The 17,500-nt window shown below is 42.3% G+C and overlaps 1 protein-coding gene across 2 annotated transcripts in view; it reads right to left on the bottom strand.

Moving 5' to 3' along the window:
* The window catches only part of LOC138015173 (kinase D-interacting substrate of 220 kDa B-like), a 62,061-nt gene that overhangs the window by 22,909 nt on the left and 21,652 nt on the right, over positions 1-17,500 (bottom strand). The window contains exons 1-5 of one of the 2 annotated variants that reach the window (XM_068862107.1): positions 16,772-16,895; positions 13,928-14,026; positions 13,234-13,332; positions 10,634-10,732; positions 10,151-10,249 (exon numbers count right to left, since the gene is read on the bottom strand). In XM_068862107.1, coding sequence (XP_068718208.1) covers positions 10,151-10,249; positions 10,634-10,732; positions 13,234-13,332; positions 13,928-14,020 — 390 coding nt within the window. In that variant the 5' untranslated portion in view covers positions 14,021-14,026; positions 16,772-16,895. Of the gene's footprint in view, positions 1-10,150; positions 10,250-10,633; positions 10,733-13,233; positions 13,333-13,927; positions 14,027-16,771; positions 16,896-17,500 lie in introns of those variants that run through there. The other variant, XM_068862106.1, reaches the window with a different exon arrangement.

The raw sequence follows: 17,500 nt of genomic DNA, 5'->3' as shown, positions 1-17,500 counted from the left end.
AAATAACTATTGATACACAGTTTTCAGAAAGAGCAGAAGGAAGTTTCCCGGACGGTCGATCGAGAATAAAATATTTACGACATCAAAACAACATTAATTTTGAACCGTGAATATAGAATATAAAAAGTTACGATCAGCGACAAACATTTTGGGAGATTTTTGCTACGTTCAAGTAAATTGCAAAATCGAAAAGTGACATGGCCGGAATTCAGCGGGCGCCGTGATTACGTTACCGCTGCATGTTTACTCGTCAAACAGTGAAGCATCTGTGTCAAATGATGGCAAGATACCGGGTTTTTAAAAAGTTTCTTTTTCTGTCAAGTGTTATAAAGTTTGACAATGAAATGAGCGAAGTCAAAACAAAGATCACAATCGCCCAACTCTTGTTTATGCAAAGTCAAAATTTACTCTCCAAGACGCGTACGACGTTATTATCACCAGGTAATTCCATCATTTTGGAAATAGCAGCTACTTTATTATTCATCTGCGTCACAAGTTTTCACTGATTTTGGGGCTCATTTTGTTGAAACTCGAGCACGCTTTCAACAGGCCTGTGAACCCTTCCTGCTTACAGAGCAAAACTAAAAAACTTCTCGCATATCACATTTCAACCTTAAGCTCGAAAATTCAATACACAACATGATATTATAATTCACAAAGGCAGAAAATACCACAGAATCCTTTTCCAGCGAAAGTTTTATTGAAACAAACAACATATTTGCTCTTAGAGGCGAAAACCTCTTCCTATTTCATTGCGTGCGTGAAGACAACAAACTCAATTGTGTCAAATTACCTTGTACTTCAGGTAAATACTGCTCACTTTGATTTCGTCTCGACGGGCGATAGATTGTTGTCGAAGTCCAGTACTCGTCGCTTTTGAGATTCATGCCTAGTTTATCCAACTGACTTTCCATTATTGAGCTCCATAAGGGTATATTTTGTTTAAGGATCCACTAAAACGCCATTCGCGTTGCATGACTTTCGACGCCATTGCAGGCTAAGTTAATGATTCTACTGTGTCCACCAGAGAAATCTACGCAGTTCCACTACCCTCTCGATCCTACGAAAATACGCGCAGAAGGCTCTATCCACAAAGACACCACTTACCAGGGGAGTGACAGACAAGACTTTTACCGACACGGTAAAAAAAAAAAAAAAAAAAGAAAAAAAAGAAAAAAAAGAAAACAAACAAACTAAACGCAGACCTCGACTGGGTTTGCCTTATAAGGCAACCCAGTAATAATGGAAAGTCAGTTGGATAAACTAGGCAGGCGGTGAAAACAAATCCCTGGAATCGTAAAAGCGACGAGTAATGGACTTCGACAACAATCTATCGCCCGTCGAGCAGAAATCAAAGTGAGCTGTATTTACCTGAAGTACATGGTAATTTGACACGATTGAGTTTCTTGTCTTCACGCACGCAATGAAATAGGAAGAGGTTTTCGCCTCTAAGAGCAAATATGTTGTTTGTTTCAATAAATTTTTCGCTGGAAAAGGATTCTGTGGTATTTTCTGCCCTTGTGAATTATAATATCATGTTGTGTATTGAATTTTCGAGCTTAAGGTTGAAATGTGATATGGGAGAAGTTTTTTAGTACTGCACTGTAAGCAGGAAGGGTTCACAGGCCTGTTGGAAGAGTGCTTGAGTTCAACAAAATGAGCCCCAAAATCAGTGAAAAATTGTGACGCAGATGAATAATAAAGTAGCTGCTATTTCCAAAATGATGGAATTACCTGGTGATAAATAACGTCGTACGCGTCTTGGAGGGTAAATTTTGACTTTGCATAAACAAGAGTTGGGCGATTTTGATCTTTGTTTTGACTTCGCTCATTTCATTGTCAAACTTTATAACACTTGACAGAAAAAGAAACTTACAAAAACCCGGTATCTTGCCATAATTTGACACAGATACTTCACTGTTTGGCGACTAAACATACCGCGGTAACTTAGTCACGGCGCCCGCTGAATTCCGGCATGTCACTTTCGATTTTGCGATTTATTTGAACGTAGCAAAAATCTCCCAAAATGTTTGTCGCTGATCGTAACTTTTTATATTCTATATTCATGGTTCAAAATAAATATTGTTTTCATGTCGTAAATATTTTACTCTCGATCGACCGTTCCGGAAACTTCCTTCTGCTCTTTGTAAAAACTGTGTAAGAATAGTTATTTGCTTTTGCATCAATATTTGTTTTGCATAAAACAAGCTAACAAAATCTGTACTTTGCTGAGTTCGCATTTGTTAGCGTTCATAGTATTTTCGGTCAGATCCTTGTGTTTTAGGAGGGGTTTATTGTTTTTGGTCTCCCATCCTAATACTAACCCCGCCCGAAAGGGCTTAACATCAGTGAATTTTAGTATTACAAAACATTCAGACTCTCAGAGGGCACACTTGTGGTGAAAAGAAGTTGTGAGGGAACTTGAAAATTGTCAACATGTCAGCCCAGAAGCCAATGTTTCTCGCTTCTCTTTTATTTGTTATTCTTCAGAGACTTGAATGCTGTATTTCAATACCACACAATTCAGTGCCTTCTGATTTTCTGTAACACGTACCACAGGCAACCCAGTGTATGCTTCACGGAAGCATCTCGTTCTCCTAAGTTTGCCGGTCTTCGCATACGCCTTTTTTAGCTGACTAGAAATATGTTCTCTAAAGTTTAACATGCTGTCAAGTTCCACGCCCAGGATTCTAATAGAGGGAAGTTTAGTTACGCAAGAACCATTCAAAGCTAAGTCAAAATCGTACTTGCAAGGACCGATCAGAAGGGCTTGCGTCTTGGCATCGTTTATCAACACATAGTTTGCATCGAACCACTCCGACAGGCGGCTGAGAGCCTGGTTTTTTTTTTTTTTTTTTTTTTAAAACAAGATACTGTGGGGAACCCACACTGTCGCTTTTTTTTTCAGATTATAATTCTCTCAGATCTTCTCGCGTACACAACAAGGTTAGGTCTGTAACCGACTAGAACTGCAATCAATTGTTCCCTTATCTCATGGACGCACCTTGATCACACGTAAGCTGATTGGCTATAAAGATCTTTCACGCAAAAGATAAACAAACTTATTTATCGGAGCAGACAGAAAATAACGCTCGATTTCCGGACAGATATCTCGCAATCATAACATCACCATTAGTTAAATCAATACTAATTATCTTGTTTCCGACACACTCCCCCCATGTGCTTTCCACGAGGAAGCACATGTAATCAGAGGAAACTTGATCAGTTCATTTAAGTATAGTATAACAAAACGAAGTAGTTTTTCTTTTTTTTTTTTTTGAAGTTTGAGTCACTCAATGCCTATATGCAACATCATAGTTCGATCTTGTTCTCTGGTTTTAAAGTTCTCCATCTTCAGCAACATCCTGAATACGCAAGGTAGCAGCCACAGCAGCATCTCTCCTTGGACGGAAAACTGATGCTCCAGCGTTAAGCTATGGCGGCGCTGCAGCTCTTTCTGGCACTTTATCACAGGTTAATTCCAGTGGGTAAAGGTGTTGGATTGGTCTCTCCAAGAACGTTTTTCCCGCGCGTAACTTCACCGCTCGCACTTTTCCATCTCGTCCTTCAAACAGCTCTTCCACAACACCAAGGGGCCACTTCCCACGATTTTTGTCTTCTGAACGGATAATGACGACATCTCCTACGTTCAGTGGCCTGGGTGTACCTGGGATGTTGTGGGTGTGTCGTTCTCTCAGTGCGGCCAAGTATTCCCGCGTCCAGCGCTTCCACAAGGCATCTTTGCAGGTCCTGAGGTACCTTTCCCGTTTTCGCAGATCATAATCTTCCTCTCTCCACGGCTGTCGCTCAGGCAGGCGTATAGATCTTTGGAATAGAAAGGAGGACGGGGTCAGTAGAGGGAGCTGGACGTCATCTTCCACATACGATAGGGGGCGGCGGTTTAAGTGAGTTTCCACATCGAGCACAACTTCGGACAGCTCTGACCAGGTCAGCATTCCTCCCCCAATCACTTTGTAGAAAGCGCGTTTAAAAAGGCCCACCAGTCGCTCGAACTGGCCGCCCCACCAGGGTGCTCGACTCAGGTTGAATCTCCAAGTGATCTTCTCTGATGCTAGGTAGTCTTGCATTTGCTCGTCTTTCTGGATTTCTTTCAACAGTTTTGCCGCTCCCACGAAAGTCCTGCCATTGTCTGAGAAAATCTTAGATGGTCGTCCTCGTCTAGCGATGAATCGCTTTAGGCTTGCCATGAAGGTAGTGGTTTCTAGATTTGGTAGGTACAAAGCTCTCGTTAAACTAAAGGCATAAAGCACCAAATAGGCTTTCCCTTCTGCTCGCGAAGACTTGCGGTACTTAATGGGGCCGGCAAAATCAACACCCACTACTTCGAAAGGACTTGATCCCTCTCTTCTCTCAGGTGGCAATAAACCAGGAGATGGAGCTGCGAGAGCAACTGCCTGAAAACGCTTGCACCCGTAGCACTGCCTGATGGCTTTCTTTGCAAGGTGTCTAAGGCGTGGGATCCAATACTCCTCTCTGATTTTAGCCATAGTGAGCCCCACTCCCCCATGGGGTGTGGCTTTGTGGGCGTGTTGAACAAATTTCTGAGCAAAGGTCGTTGCGTCTGGTATGTAGATCGGATAGGGACCTGGTAGTCTTCCACGGCACTCTAGCAATCCGTCTTTGTTTCTCTGTAAGTTGAGCCTCAGTCGGTCTTCTTCCATGTTTGCAGTACCCTGGCTTTGGGCGCGCATCAACCAGAAGAGGGTTTGTTTTCCAATTACTTCTGCTGTGAGAGGGCCCTTTGTTCTGTTTGCTCTGTTTGTTCTAGCATTTTGGGCGAACCGCATGATCCAGGCGCACACACGCAACGTCTTCCAGTATGAGCTTTTGGCAAGGAGTTCGTCGAGCTCATCGTCAGAATTCACGGCCAAGGCGAATAATTCATTTGTGGTTTTCACCTCTTGGTTGGATTCCTTACTGGGTGCGGTGACAAGGTTTTCTGGCCATTTCCTAGGGTCACTAAGCCACTCTGGTCCACTCCACCATAGTTGGTTCTCTTTAGATACCAATCCACCACGGCTGGCAAGATCTGCAGGATTGTCTTCAGTTGGTACGTGCCGCCAGATAACCTCAACATGCTCTCTGATCTTCCGTACTCGGTTAGCCACAAACTGCTTGTAGTCCCCTCCACCTAATATCCAGTACAAGGCAACACTGCTGTCCAGCCAACAGTGTAGGGAAGTTACTGGGAAGCCTTGAAGTGCGTCTTGTACGTTACTCAAGAGGTTTACAGCCATGTGTCCCGAGACCAGCTCTCGTCGAGGTATAGTTAGGCCTTGCTTCGCTAGTCTTGCTTTCGCCGCGACAAGTCCTTGATTTAAAGTGCTTGGTTGTTTGACGACGGCGTAAACAGCAGCGGCGACACCCTTTCCGCTTGCGTCCCCGAAGGCGTGGAGTTCAATTTTCTCGATTAATTCTTGGGCGCTGGTCAGTGCTCTTGGGCAGGAAACTTAAGTAGGTTGCGCAACTTCTTCTGGAATAGTGACTGCAATTTCGTCTGTTGATTTATTCCATTTTAAACCAAGCAGACCGCACTCTCTGGACTTTACTCCTAGTTGCTGTTTGGCATAGCTCAAGTCATCTTCATTCTCGGCGTCCTCTGAGATCTCTAATTTAGAGATGTTTGAGTGCCACTTGTGCAAATGAAAGGTGGCCCGGCGAAATATTTCGGTTGTTTTAGCTTTCTTTTCTTCGGTTTCTTGGACAGTTCCTCCGCCAGTAATGAGATCATCTACATAAAGTTCTCGTTCTATTCCCGCAACAGTATCAGGGTGATCAGCTCTACAAGTGTGTAAATGGTGCTGGATTACGCCGCCAAGCAGAAAAGGCGAGGGTCCCAAGCCAAAGAGTGCTCTGGTGAACCTGTAGGTGCGAATACGTAGGGGATTCTTGCCATCTAGCCAATGGAAACGCAGTGCGTCTCGGTCTTGCTCGCGGATACGCACTTGAAGAAATGCCTTGCGAATATCACCGGCTAGGGCTACTGCATGAAACCTTCCTCTTAAGAGTACTTTCCACAGCTGATTCTGTAGGGGTGGTCCAACTTCTAGGCAGTCGTTTAGGGAGGGAGCTGAGTCATAAGCTCTCGCTGAGGCATCGTATACAATCCGCGTCTTAGTAGTTTCAGCGCTCTCTCTCACGACAGCCTTGTGGGGGATGTAGAACTCTCGTCCAGATGCTGGCATCTCTGCCTCTTCTAGAACTCCTTCACGTAGCTGTTCTTGGATGATTGCATCATAGTCGCTAAGCTTCCCTGTTTTCTTCAGTCGCTGAACTAGGCTTCCGAGTCGCTTCAAGCTCCCCGACTTGTTAGAGGGCAAGGGAGGATGATCTCCTTTCCAGGGAAGGCCGGTCTCGTACCAGCCTTCAGGGCTGCGGCTGAGCTGTTCGATGAACTCTTCATACACCACGCTTTGATCTCCATTTGGTTTATCTTCGAGCCCTAGAACGTCCATGCGGCAGAGCTCTTCATAACTGGTTGAGGTCGTCTGGGCTAAGAACATGCTGTCAAGGTTTTGCTCTGTTCCTGGAGACATAATGGTCCACCCAAAGAGAGTGAACTCGGCCACAGGCTCTCCAATGGATCCAGTACGCTGGGATGTAGACGTTTTAATCTTCGCGTAATCACTCGCGCCCAGAATAACATGAACCGAAAGTAGGCTCTTGGTGTCAGTGTCTTCTATGTCCACGCCTTTCAGATGACGGTATTTTCCGATCATTTCCCTGTAGTTCGGGTTTTCCACGCACAACAGTTCAGCCCGGTCTATCCTGTTTGCGCTGAGAGGGATGGTATAGTTTCCTTTTGTGTCACTCACTTGATTGTTGTAGGTTTCTGTTTGCTTGGTAACGGTGCCCACAATAGTTTGTATTTGGCGCGTTAGAGTGCTTGAGGATACAAGATTTAATCCATCCAAGATGTATCCCGAGGCATAAGAGGCAGTTGCCCCGGTATCCAAAAGGGCTCTACAGGTCACGCCATTCAATTTGACGAGCACAACGGGATGGCACACTTCCTCTCCTTCTTGGGTCGCAGTTAACGCCACCCCACCGTGTGTCGAACGATCACAAATAGACGAGTGATGCTTTTGTTTACAGTGTACGCACGATGTGCGGCTACGGCATTGTGATGCATTGTGTTGTGTTCCAGTGCAGTTAAAACACAAGCGTTTGCTTTGTAGAATTCTTCTGCGCTCCGCTGGAGATGTCACGCTGTCACATTCCTAGGATCTGTGAGTCTCCCGATCGCAGTAAACACACACGCGTCGTGAGATTGGTCCGCGGTCTTGCGCGTAGAAACTATTATCGCGAGGAGTAGGAGGAGGGCGCGGCGGTCGTGGAGGCCGAGAACGCAGATGTCAGGGCTGTGATGGAGAGATCTCGTGAACCGACTCATTTACTTCCATTGGATGGATAGCTTTCCATTCTTCTAACGATCGCATTAGCTCCGCGAATCCCCAGTCTTGCCATCCTGGTTTTCCATTCACGATATCTGCTTTTATGCCCGGCAACTTGTCTAGAACCCCACGCACCATAGACAAACAACCGGAAAGTTTACCTAGAGTCTCTAGAGCTTGAACATTATAGTTCAAAGTTTGCCAAAACGTGTGGATTTCATTTGGTTTGCTTCCAGATATCACCGGCAACGCATTGATGTTATCGATGTAAGCTCGCACGATCTCGCTCGTTTTCCCGTAATTAGATTTCAAGATGTTCTTAGCGCGTTCGTAGCCTTCGGAGTTAAAGGGCAAGCCATCAATTGTTTCACACACATTACTTTCCAATAATTCCTTTAGATGGGCAAACTTTGTAACCGGTGCAATATCCGCTGCATCTATTTCGGCTTCAAACTTATTCCAAAAGGAGAGCCATTTTTCATAAGTGCCGTCATACTTAGTGATAACTAGCTTTGGTATTTTTACATTTCCCTTACTGGGAGGCTTCGCGGTAGGTTGATCTAATGATTGCAATTTTGACTTCTGTTCGAGTTTCAGCTTTTCAAATTGCAGTTCGTCCTCCCGCCTTTTGGCAAGGATGGCTTCTTCCTCTTCAAGCTTTTGGGTTTTCTCTTTAGTTCCAATTTCTTCCAGATAACGAGTTAAATCCGCTACTTGCAAATCTACTTCATCAATTGTTTTTTCGATCGATGCACCCCATGCCTTCACATCTTCGATACTTTCTGCCGCTTCTAGCTTACCTTTCTCAATGTCCATCTTTAGATCTTCGACGTTCGCCACAATTTTTCTTAAAGCTTCTCTATGGCCGGCTATTTTGTCGTTGTTTCCCTTTTCCACAACTGTGTCAGTCTTGCCGCGCGTTAGAGCTAAAACTTGAAGCTGGGCATCAAGAGCCTTGAGTTTAGGTTCCATATTCGTAGATGAAGTGTCCCGTCGGAGGTGCCACTAATGTGGGGATAAGTGAGGAACCAACACTGTCTCTTTTTTTTTTTAGATTATAATTTTCTCAGATCTTCTCGCGCACACAACAAGGTTAGGTCTATAACCGACTAAAACTACAATCAATTGTTCCCTTATCTCATGGACGCACCTTGATCACACGTAAGCTGATTGGCTATAAAGATCTTTCACGCAAAAGATAAACAAACTTATTTATCGGAGCAGACAGAAATTAACGCTCGATTTCCGGACAGATATCTCGCAATCATAACATCAACATTAGTTAAATCAATACTAATTATCTTGTTTCCGACAATACAGATATATATAAAAAAAAGAAAAGAAAAGAAATACAACTAATGATCTGACATGCACGAGAACTGAGTGATTAATCAAAGAGGGCGAATAAAGTAAATTAAATCATGTAAATTTCTCAACCTTGTATTTAAAATTAATCTTATTAACAAATTCAGACAAAATAATCGAGCTCTCTTTTAGCTTGTTTGAATAAATGTAATACATCATGTATAAAAAAGTATAGTTAAACTTTCTCACAGCCCCATGCCCAGCAAGGCATTGCTTAAACAAGCCAAACACTATTTCCTTAGGTTCTGGATTGAAACTGGTATTGTTTGTGGCGTTGGCATTGCAGGGCAATGGGCGAGACATCTGATGCATACAGAGTCGTGTCATCAGCGTATAGGGAAGATACCGTTGACGGTCACCTATTGTCATTAATGAGCCAACCAAAGCCTCATTGGTTGTCGAAACAATGGGTCTTTTGTTCCTGTGGTTTGTTCACTGCGGTAGCGGAGATGTCTTTGGGTGAAAGTGCTTCGTTTTGTGTCATGGTACGTGCGCGGGTCTTTTGTTCCTGTGGTACTGTAACTCTTATTTTGATTCTTAGAAGATATGAAATTTCCCTTATTTTAACTGCGGAACGGACATGAAATGAATGTTAGAAAATCATTACTGTTAGACAAGGAACTCTACGGACAAGGAAGACAAGGAACTCTATGTTAGACAAGGAACTCTATGGTACGTGCGCGGGTCTTTTGTTCCTGTGGTTTGTTCACTGCGGTAGCGGAGATGTCTTTGGGTGAAAGTGCTTCGTTTTGTGTCATGGTACGTGCGCGTGCGATTTGTTGTGAGAAAATGGCTATTACATCCACGTTTATGGAGTTAGAGCAGTGCAGGGCAATCGCCCGGTAATGGGCCGTTCAAGCATGGATTTGGTCAAGTTTGCTTGCAACTGCTTAATTAGTTCCTTGTCTAACAGTAATGATTTTCAAACATTCATTTCATGTCCGTTCCGCAGTTAAAATAAGGGAAATTTCATATCTTCTAAGAATCAAAATAAGAGTTACAGTGACAGAGACACCCATTCTGGCCCTTGAGATCTCTGAATTTCTACAATAATATTTTAAGACGAAATAGAAATTAGTTCTTTCCCGGGCGGTTCTTATAACCAGGCAACTAGCTAAGCGCACTCGATCACAACAAAAGTCATTCAAAATGGTCTTAAGCTTGAGGCGAGAAGCGACTCAATCACAAAATCGCGCTAGAATGTGACTGGTCTGTGAGAGATAGTCACGCATACAGTTTGGGTCGGTACGAGTCGTTCACTCATTCAATAGTTTGAGAAGAACGTATGCAATGCACTGTTGTCGCCCTCAGAATAGTCAAGAAATTCAATCTATGATATTTTCGTCCTCGTGATTCTATGGAGCACTTACTTTATCGGGCAAATTGAAGTAAGCGCCTCTGGCAAGAAGCCGCTGTACAATGTCCTCGTGGCCGTGTTTCGCTGACCAGGCCAGTGCGGAGTTCCCCTCCTATAAATAAGAAGAAATTTAAAAAAAATGCAGAGGGTGACAATAAAGGGAGTCTCTTCAAAAATTCAAGACCCCATGGCGTTTAGGGGTGCAGGGATGGCGCAGTGGTGAAAGCACTCGCCTCCCACCAATGTGGCCCAAGTTCGTTTCCCAGACTTGGCGTCACATGTGGGTTGAATTTGTTGGATCTCTACTCTAAACAGAGAGGTTTTCTCCGTGTACTCCGGTTTCCCCTCTCCTCAAACACCAACATTTGAATTGATTTGCGTCATTTGTAAATATCAGTTGACAGTGTCCCCAATTAGTGCTTCAGCGCTAGAACGACTAGACAGTTCAATAAAGTTCCTTTCCTTTCCTTTCTTTTAAGTATAGTTCTTGACTTACCTGATCTCTCGCATTAACGAGCGGATCTCTCTCAAGAAGACAGTCCACTACCTCCGTGTAGCCACCTTTGGCAGCCATGATTAACGGCGTCCAACCTCGCTACAATATTGCAACGATATCGTTTTAATAAGTGCAAGTTTCATGAACAAGGTGAAAGAGATAGATAACGGGCGCGATCCATAGACCTTTTTGCAGATACGGCGGCCATTTTGATTTCTATTGTTTCAAACAGCTATTATGGGATGCCCTGGGGGCAAATACATATTAATTTGCCCCCTGAGCATCCCATAATGTCTTTTGAAACAATAGAAAACAAAATGGCCGCCGTATCTGCAAAAAGATCTATGGGGCCTGAATTCCCCGCTAGAATTTCTAGAGTTTTCGTGAGTGGAATGAAATGGTATTTTCACGTCAATGACACGGTCTCGTCCCATGCTTTCTCGGGGCAAATATTTCATTTGCAATGGCAAGAAAAATTCCCGACTTTCCAAATTTCCGGAAAAAAGCTCAACCGATTTTTGGCGCGAAGATTTATATAAACATACTTTCGCACGAATGGAGTCTGATTGCAGGTTGAGATTTGGCTTTAAAACTCTCATGAAAAGCATTGCGTGCACTTAACAGTCAAAATTTGTTTCTGCATTTCTTAAGCACTTCGAAACGATTTAGCAGGTCCTGAGGCATCTTCCCGTGCACATTGTTGTAATGTTTAACAATGGCGGAGGTAACTAACTGTTTATGTCCTTTTACACGATTATGTAAATACCCGCGTGTATAACCGACATAATACGCATCACACAGGTCACATTGAAAACTATAAGCAACACACTGCACACTGCTGATTTAGAATTGGTGGCTTTGTTTCGTTCACATTAAGCTCCCGTTCAATTTTCCGCCATTGCCAAACACTACAACAATGTGCACGCGACGCTGCCTCAGGGCCTGCTAAATCGTTTCAAAGTGCTTAAGAAATGCAGAAAAAAATTTGACTATTTAGTGCACGCAATGCTTTTCAAAAGAGTTTTAAAGCCAAATCTCAACATGCAATCAGACTTTACTCGTGTGAAAGTATGTTTATAATCTTCACGCCAACAATCGCTTTAAATGCTGTAATTTGCATTATCCGATATAATTTTTCCTTGATAATGGTGGCATGACTCCTCCGAAACGTCGGATTTTATCTTTTTAATCGTTCGTTTTTAGCAGTTTTATGCTTTAAGAAATCTCTTTTTAAAACTACAACAAGTTGCAAAATTGTTGAGACACTTTCATTAAAAAACACCTTTTCTAGCTTCCAATACCCGCCGTATCTAGAATTTCAACCTTTCCCACTTCCCCTCCCCTCTCCCCCTTTCACTGTTGACTGTTTAAGGGTTCAGGATTTTTTTTGTCTTGCTAGCAACGCTGATAAGGCGGAAGGAGGGGGCGGGTGCTGCAGTGTGAGAGACAATAGGTAAATTAACAACGCCCCAAGGAGGCGAAGTCTCCACTATTTTTGCAACTTTTTGTAGCACTAGAATGATGACAGGAGTCCTTTTTTCTATTTTTAGAACGCCAAGAGTTCTTCGGCTCTGCACGCAATGTTTGAAATGGCAAATGAGAATAGAGTTATCGCCAAACAAAGACAAAAATAGCACAAACAACGTCTGCAAATGGTGCCAATAAGCCTTATTAAACTTCAGCTTGAAAGAGAGGTTTAGAGGAAAAAGACAAAGGAAAGCGGATGATAGGCAACTATTTTTCACATTCATTCCAACGTGTTTCCATCGTTTTTGTCCTCACTGCCTCACTATCAAGCTGAATATTTAATATTTCGAAAACGGCCTATTGATGTAAATTGATATAAATGTAAGTCTCCTGGTGAAGTCTTTGTTCTAAATATAGAAAGATACGCACAAAGGTTGACTGTAGGATATCGTGCATAGGGAGGCTGACATACACGGGAGGCTCCTGTTGTTGATAATTATGATGATGATGATGATGATGATGATGATGATGATGAAAGGAGAGCTTGAAGCTCTAGGTTGAGTTTCTTTGAGAAAATCCAAATCCAGATTCTTGAATCCAAAAGCGGATTTTGCGTTTCTTTACTAAAATCCGAAAACGGATTACTCATCCGAAGAATCTACTCTCCGAGGACATTTATTAGATCAGATCTGACTCCGGATTTTCAGGGTTCATAATCCATGCGTTTCTTTTGGGAGACGGATCCGAAAAAACTAGGTTCGGTCAGCGGTAGTCTCGTGGAAGTACACATTTCCCGCCATTAGAGTGAATCATGGCAAGCAATCAAGGTCAGTTTTCAGTGCTATTTTTTCCTTCAATGTACCCGAAATTTGTAGGAAGTCGTATATTTTTCGCACAACTTCAATTTGACACAAATTACATTAATCATAAACGGCTGAAAGTGGGCTTTCACGACAGAATTTAAAGTCAAAACAGCAAAACATTTTTGCTACAGGTGAAGAGACTTATCTCATGCATCAAAGAATAGTATTTGAAGTTACGGGAACTTTAATCGGTGTCGCCTGCTGTCCATTCATCTCGAGTGACAACAAAAACAACAAAGACCAATGCAATGCAACCATAGCAACACTTACACTGCTCGCTGTGTTGACGTTAGCGTTTTTGAGAAGAAGACTTCTGACAGCTCCTAAGTGGCCTTTCCTGCAGCCCCACACCAGGGCTGTCGTGCCATACTAAAACAGAAAAACAACCACTTAACTCAATAAATTCGTTAAAACAGGGAGTACTTACTCTACAACACGTAGAGGAGTTTATCATTTCAATTTTCCGGCGACTCACATGCCGTGCTCATTAAGAAGAGGCGCTAATTTGAAAATTGACACACTTCTACATGTCATAAATAGGAAAGCAAAAACGTGTTGAAAATGTCATTCACTGTGTCGTTTCGGTGGTCGGCAAACATTGGCTTGCATTCCACACTAGCCTGCGACTATGAGAAACTCCCAATTGCGGTGCTTATATAGTAGATTTGCTTTAAAATGTGAAACTTGATCGATTAATACGATATGTATGTGGTACACTATCCCTATATATGTCTCTCCCCATCCCACACAAAAGCCGTCCATCCCAACACTCTCCCTCTCTCGTCATCTTTCAGCAACAGAGTCGCAAGCGCTCCGCATCCTGACGAAAGTAATTTGCTGCATGTAAACCAAACGAAAAGTCATTCAATCGTAAATTAGAATGAGGATCGTTCCAGTGCTAAGATATTCCTCTCTTCATGTAAACAGCCCCAACGTTTCCTAAAGATATGATACCGCGATCTACCTTATCAGCGGCATCAGGGTTGGCTCCTGCTTCGAGTAAATGATGAACTACTTCAGTGTGTCCGCGCCCTGATGCCCATATAAGGGCTGTCATGCCATGCTGGAAAGAAAACACACGGTCATGTCACCAAGAATAGGCAATATTTAAGAAGATTCGGAATTTTTTACGGACATGACCAGCGTACTTGTTTTTGCTGGACGAAACTAATGCAAACTTTTGAAAATGTTATGACACACTAACGAGACGCCTGCCGTTTCTCCCCCCAAATTAGTTCTTACAGAAAGGGAGTGTAAACCACTGTACATAAATTAAAACGACTGCATGTTGAATTGGCTTTTTGCTTTGATATTCTCTGTTTTCTCTGCCACGCTGATCAGATCACTTTCATGATCCAACGCGCTATGACATTAAGATTGTCCACGATTGCTAGCTCAAACTTTGTTCGTTTCAGCATGACCGGCGTGACGCAATGCGCGCATTTGTAACTAAAAACCATCTATGCGCACTACAGTTCGAAATCAAAAATATCTATATTGGGGATAATGCAGGGTTGGAAACTTTTGAGAGCACTCGCCATTCGGGAGAGTGACCCTCAAAATGCACTCGCCCGGACTTGTTTTCAGGCGCCCAAAAGTTTACCCCCCCCCCCTCCCACCCCAATCTCTCCAACCTATTTAGTCATCCTTTATTTTTACTATTTTATTTTATTTTTACTCCATTTTTAAACTTACCGAGAGAACACGCATTGATCAGAGTGCTGGGAAAGTACGGGAAAACAATTCGCTTGCAACGTCGTCGAGCACGTGGTAGCGAGACCGAGGATTATTACTTCAATGAAAAATTATATTTAAAGACCTTAACTCCCAAGAAAACACAATGGAGGCACCTACTTCATATTTTAAATTGATTTTTTTATTGACGAATCTTCGTGAGATCCCTGCAGTTTGCGAGTAAACGTGTCTGTTCTTCTTAGGAGCGGTCTTAACGGACCATATTTACCTGCTCACCGATGGCTGGATAGTGACCGGCAGTATCACTGACCACGAAGCCATATTTCATATAATTTGTCTATTTACGAAGATCAATTTGCTTTTTAGCGCCAATTTATTAGACAGTTCGGAATACAAAACTTTGTAAAACAGAAATGGTAAGTTTATGTTTAGGGGTTTTCTTGGCAAAATTGAATGTAAAAAGCAGTGTTTATTTCGCAATTTAAATAATTTCTTGGGAACGAAAATCGTACTCGCCAAACGGGCGAGCGATCGATGATTTGCGCTCGCCCGACACTTTTAGTGACTCGCCTGGGCGAGCGGGCGAGTGCTAATGTCCAACCCTGATAATATCAACGAAGCGCAAAAAGAGGTAGTAGTAAGATAGGTAGGAAAAAAAAAAGAAAAGAAAACACTGCGGTAGATTTGAAGTTTTCATCTTAAGGTTCCTTTGATCGTCTAAACCTTTGCTGCAAAAAATCCAGATACTTTCTTAATGACAAAAGAATACTTAACTTCAATTCAATCACCTTTGTAACAAGACGGATAAGGTAATTTACCACTACAAACCGCATTGGTCCTCGATGTAATCCAATTAACTACTTCATGTCAACCACTATTTGGAAAGGGAAATAGCCTGTCATCTTACATTTGAAGTAAAAATTTCCTTCGATTCTATTTCACCGGCAAAGTGACATTGTAAAAGTGATGTTTTGACGACGAGGTAAAACCAGCTAAGTCTCAAACACAAAATTTTGTTCCTGTTGTATCATTTGTATCCGGAGGAAGAAGTGTTTTCGCTCTTAACACGCTCCTCGCTCGCCAAATCAATTTCTGTAAAAATTACACAATACATAAAAAAACGATTTTAAAAATTCAATTGCGATGAAACTTCGAGTTAAAACTAGATTGTCTGTAATTGAGCGACGTGCTGTGCAAATGATCTTCCTCTTCTTTCACGAATCGCCTTTGGCTTTTCTCGTCCCTAATTTACAATTTAGATCTTTGCGTCTCTTGAAGTAGCGTTTGTTGTGGCTATAGCACTTTGTAGAAACATGCAATTTTATATTACCTTTCATAATAGGACCAAATGTTGAAACACTCAAATATAAAACAGTAAAGGACGAAAAAAAAAAATAGATGAAAGCGAGACATCAAATGCAGAAAACAAACTGATTGTTCTTTAAAACCAAACCTTAACATCGTAAGTAGTCTTAAGATCTCTTAATGAAAATGGCTCCAAAAGGAAAATTACTTTTGCTATTTAGCCCCACGGAAAACACAAAGTCTATTGATATATATTATAATTAGAACTTAAGCGAAAAAGAAGTTCGAACTATTGAACATATTTTGTTGAATACAACAAAGAAAACAACAAAAACAGAAGTGGTTTAGTGTTCAAAATTTTCTCAATGGATCTCGACGGGATATAAGACAAACTTAGAAATTTGGTGAGCAGAGAGAAAAACCAGTGTTGCTAAGATTTAAATATGGCATTCATTTAATATTCATTTGACATTTCGTGGTTGAAATCTCCAATATTTTATCTATAAACTGCAAGTGAAAACGTAGAAATGTAGAGTAGCCATAAAGGAACATGAGAAATTCATCGCAGGACTGCATTTTCGTACAACGTCTCTGTATGCCATTATATTTTCAACCTTCCTCAATCGTCCATTTAGAATACTCGGCTAAGTTGGTTCGAAGAGAAAGATGTCGCTTCGTACTGCAGTTATCGTGAGCACCAGTCTTACTGTGTTAATTCTCATATCTGCCCCGCAACCTTGACAGATACGGCACTTATTACTTAAGAGTAGCTGGAGACTTCCATGTCACAAAAAAACAACCCACTTACGGTTTCTGGACGCCATGTTCAGTAGATTTGCTCCCTAACTCCGTCTAACTAGGATTTCCAGCCCGAAGAGTTTAGCCTGATAGCAACTGGATTTAAGAAGCCACAAAAATACGTACGCGCCAAAAAAACTCAATTTAAAATCTAATCCGTTCGATCTCCGGCTGGAAACAAGGCTTATACTCCACCTGTCGTCTAATGCGCTAATGACTTTTTCAATATATGCAGAAAAAAAACGCACTTACGGTGGACCGCGGGACAAGGACTGAACCACATGAAATGAATAGAGTTCTTATCCTATGGTTTATCCGAGTTGCGGCAGGCCTACCGCAAAAGTAAATAAAGTGGTTTTCACAAGATGAGCCCAAGTAAAAATTATCGCAGTCCGTCCCAGTGGAAAGAGGAAATCACAGTCACTTATTACTGAAAACACACGTCTTTCTTGGAAATTCACTTCTGGGAAAATTAAAACCACAGCGCCATTAAAGCAGCCGAAACATTGTGGTGCGCGGTAAATACGTTCTCAACACAACATGTCTGGATTCAATGGCAATCGCGACAGATGTCTGCATTTTACGCACAAATGCTACGGAAGTTGTTTCATAGAATCTTAATCGCTTCTAATTATCGTTTGACGCACCCTTCAAGGTTGTTTCAAGAGTTTTATAATGCGACCAAGCCGAAGAGGGTGAAAAACTAACTACGATATTTGCTCGCTAAGCCAACTTAAGT

The sequence above is a fragment of the Montipora capricornis genome, chromosome 9 (assembly GCF_036669925.1).
Source record: "Montipora capricornis isolate CH-2021 chromosome 9, ASM3666992v2, whole genome shotgun sequence".
Taxonomy (NCBI): domain Eukaryota; kingdom Metazoa; phylum Cnidaria; class Anthozoa; order Scleractinia; family Acroporidae; genus Montipora; species Montipora capricornis.
This window is presented reverse-complemented; position numbering and strand designations above follow the sequence as displayed.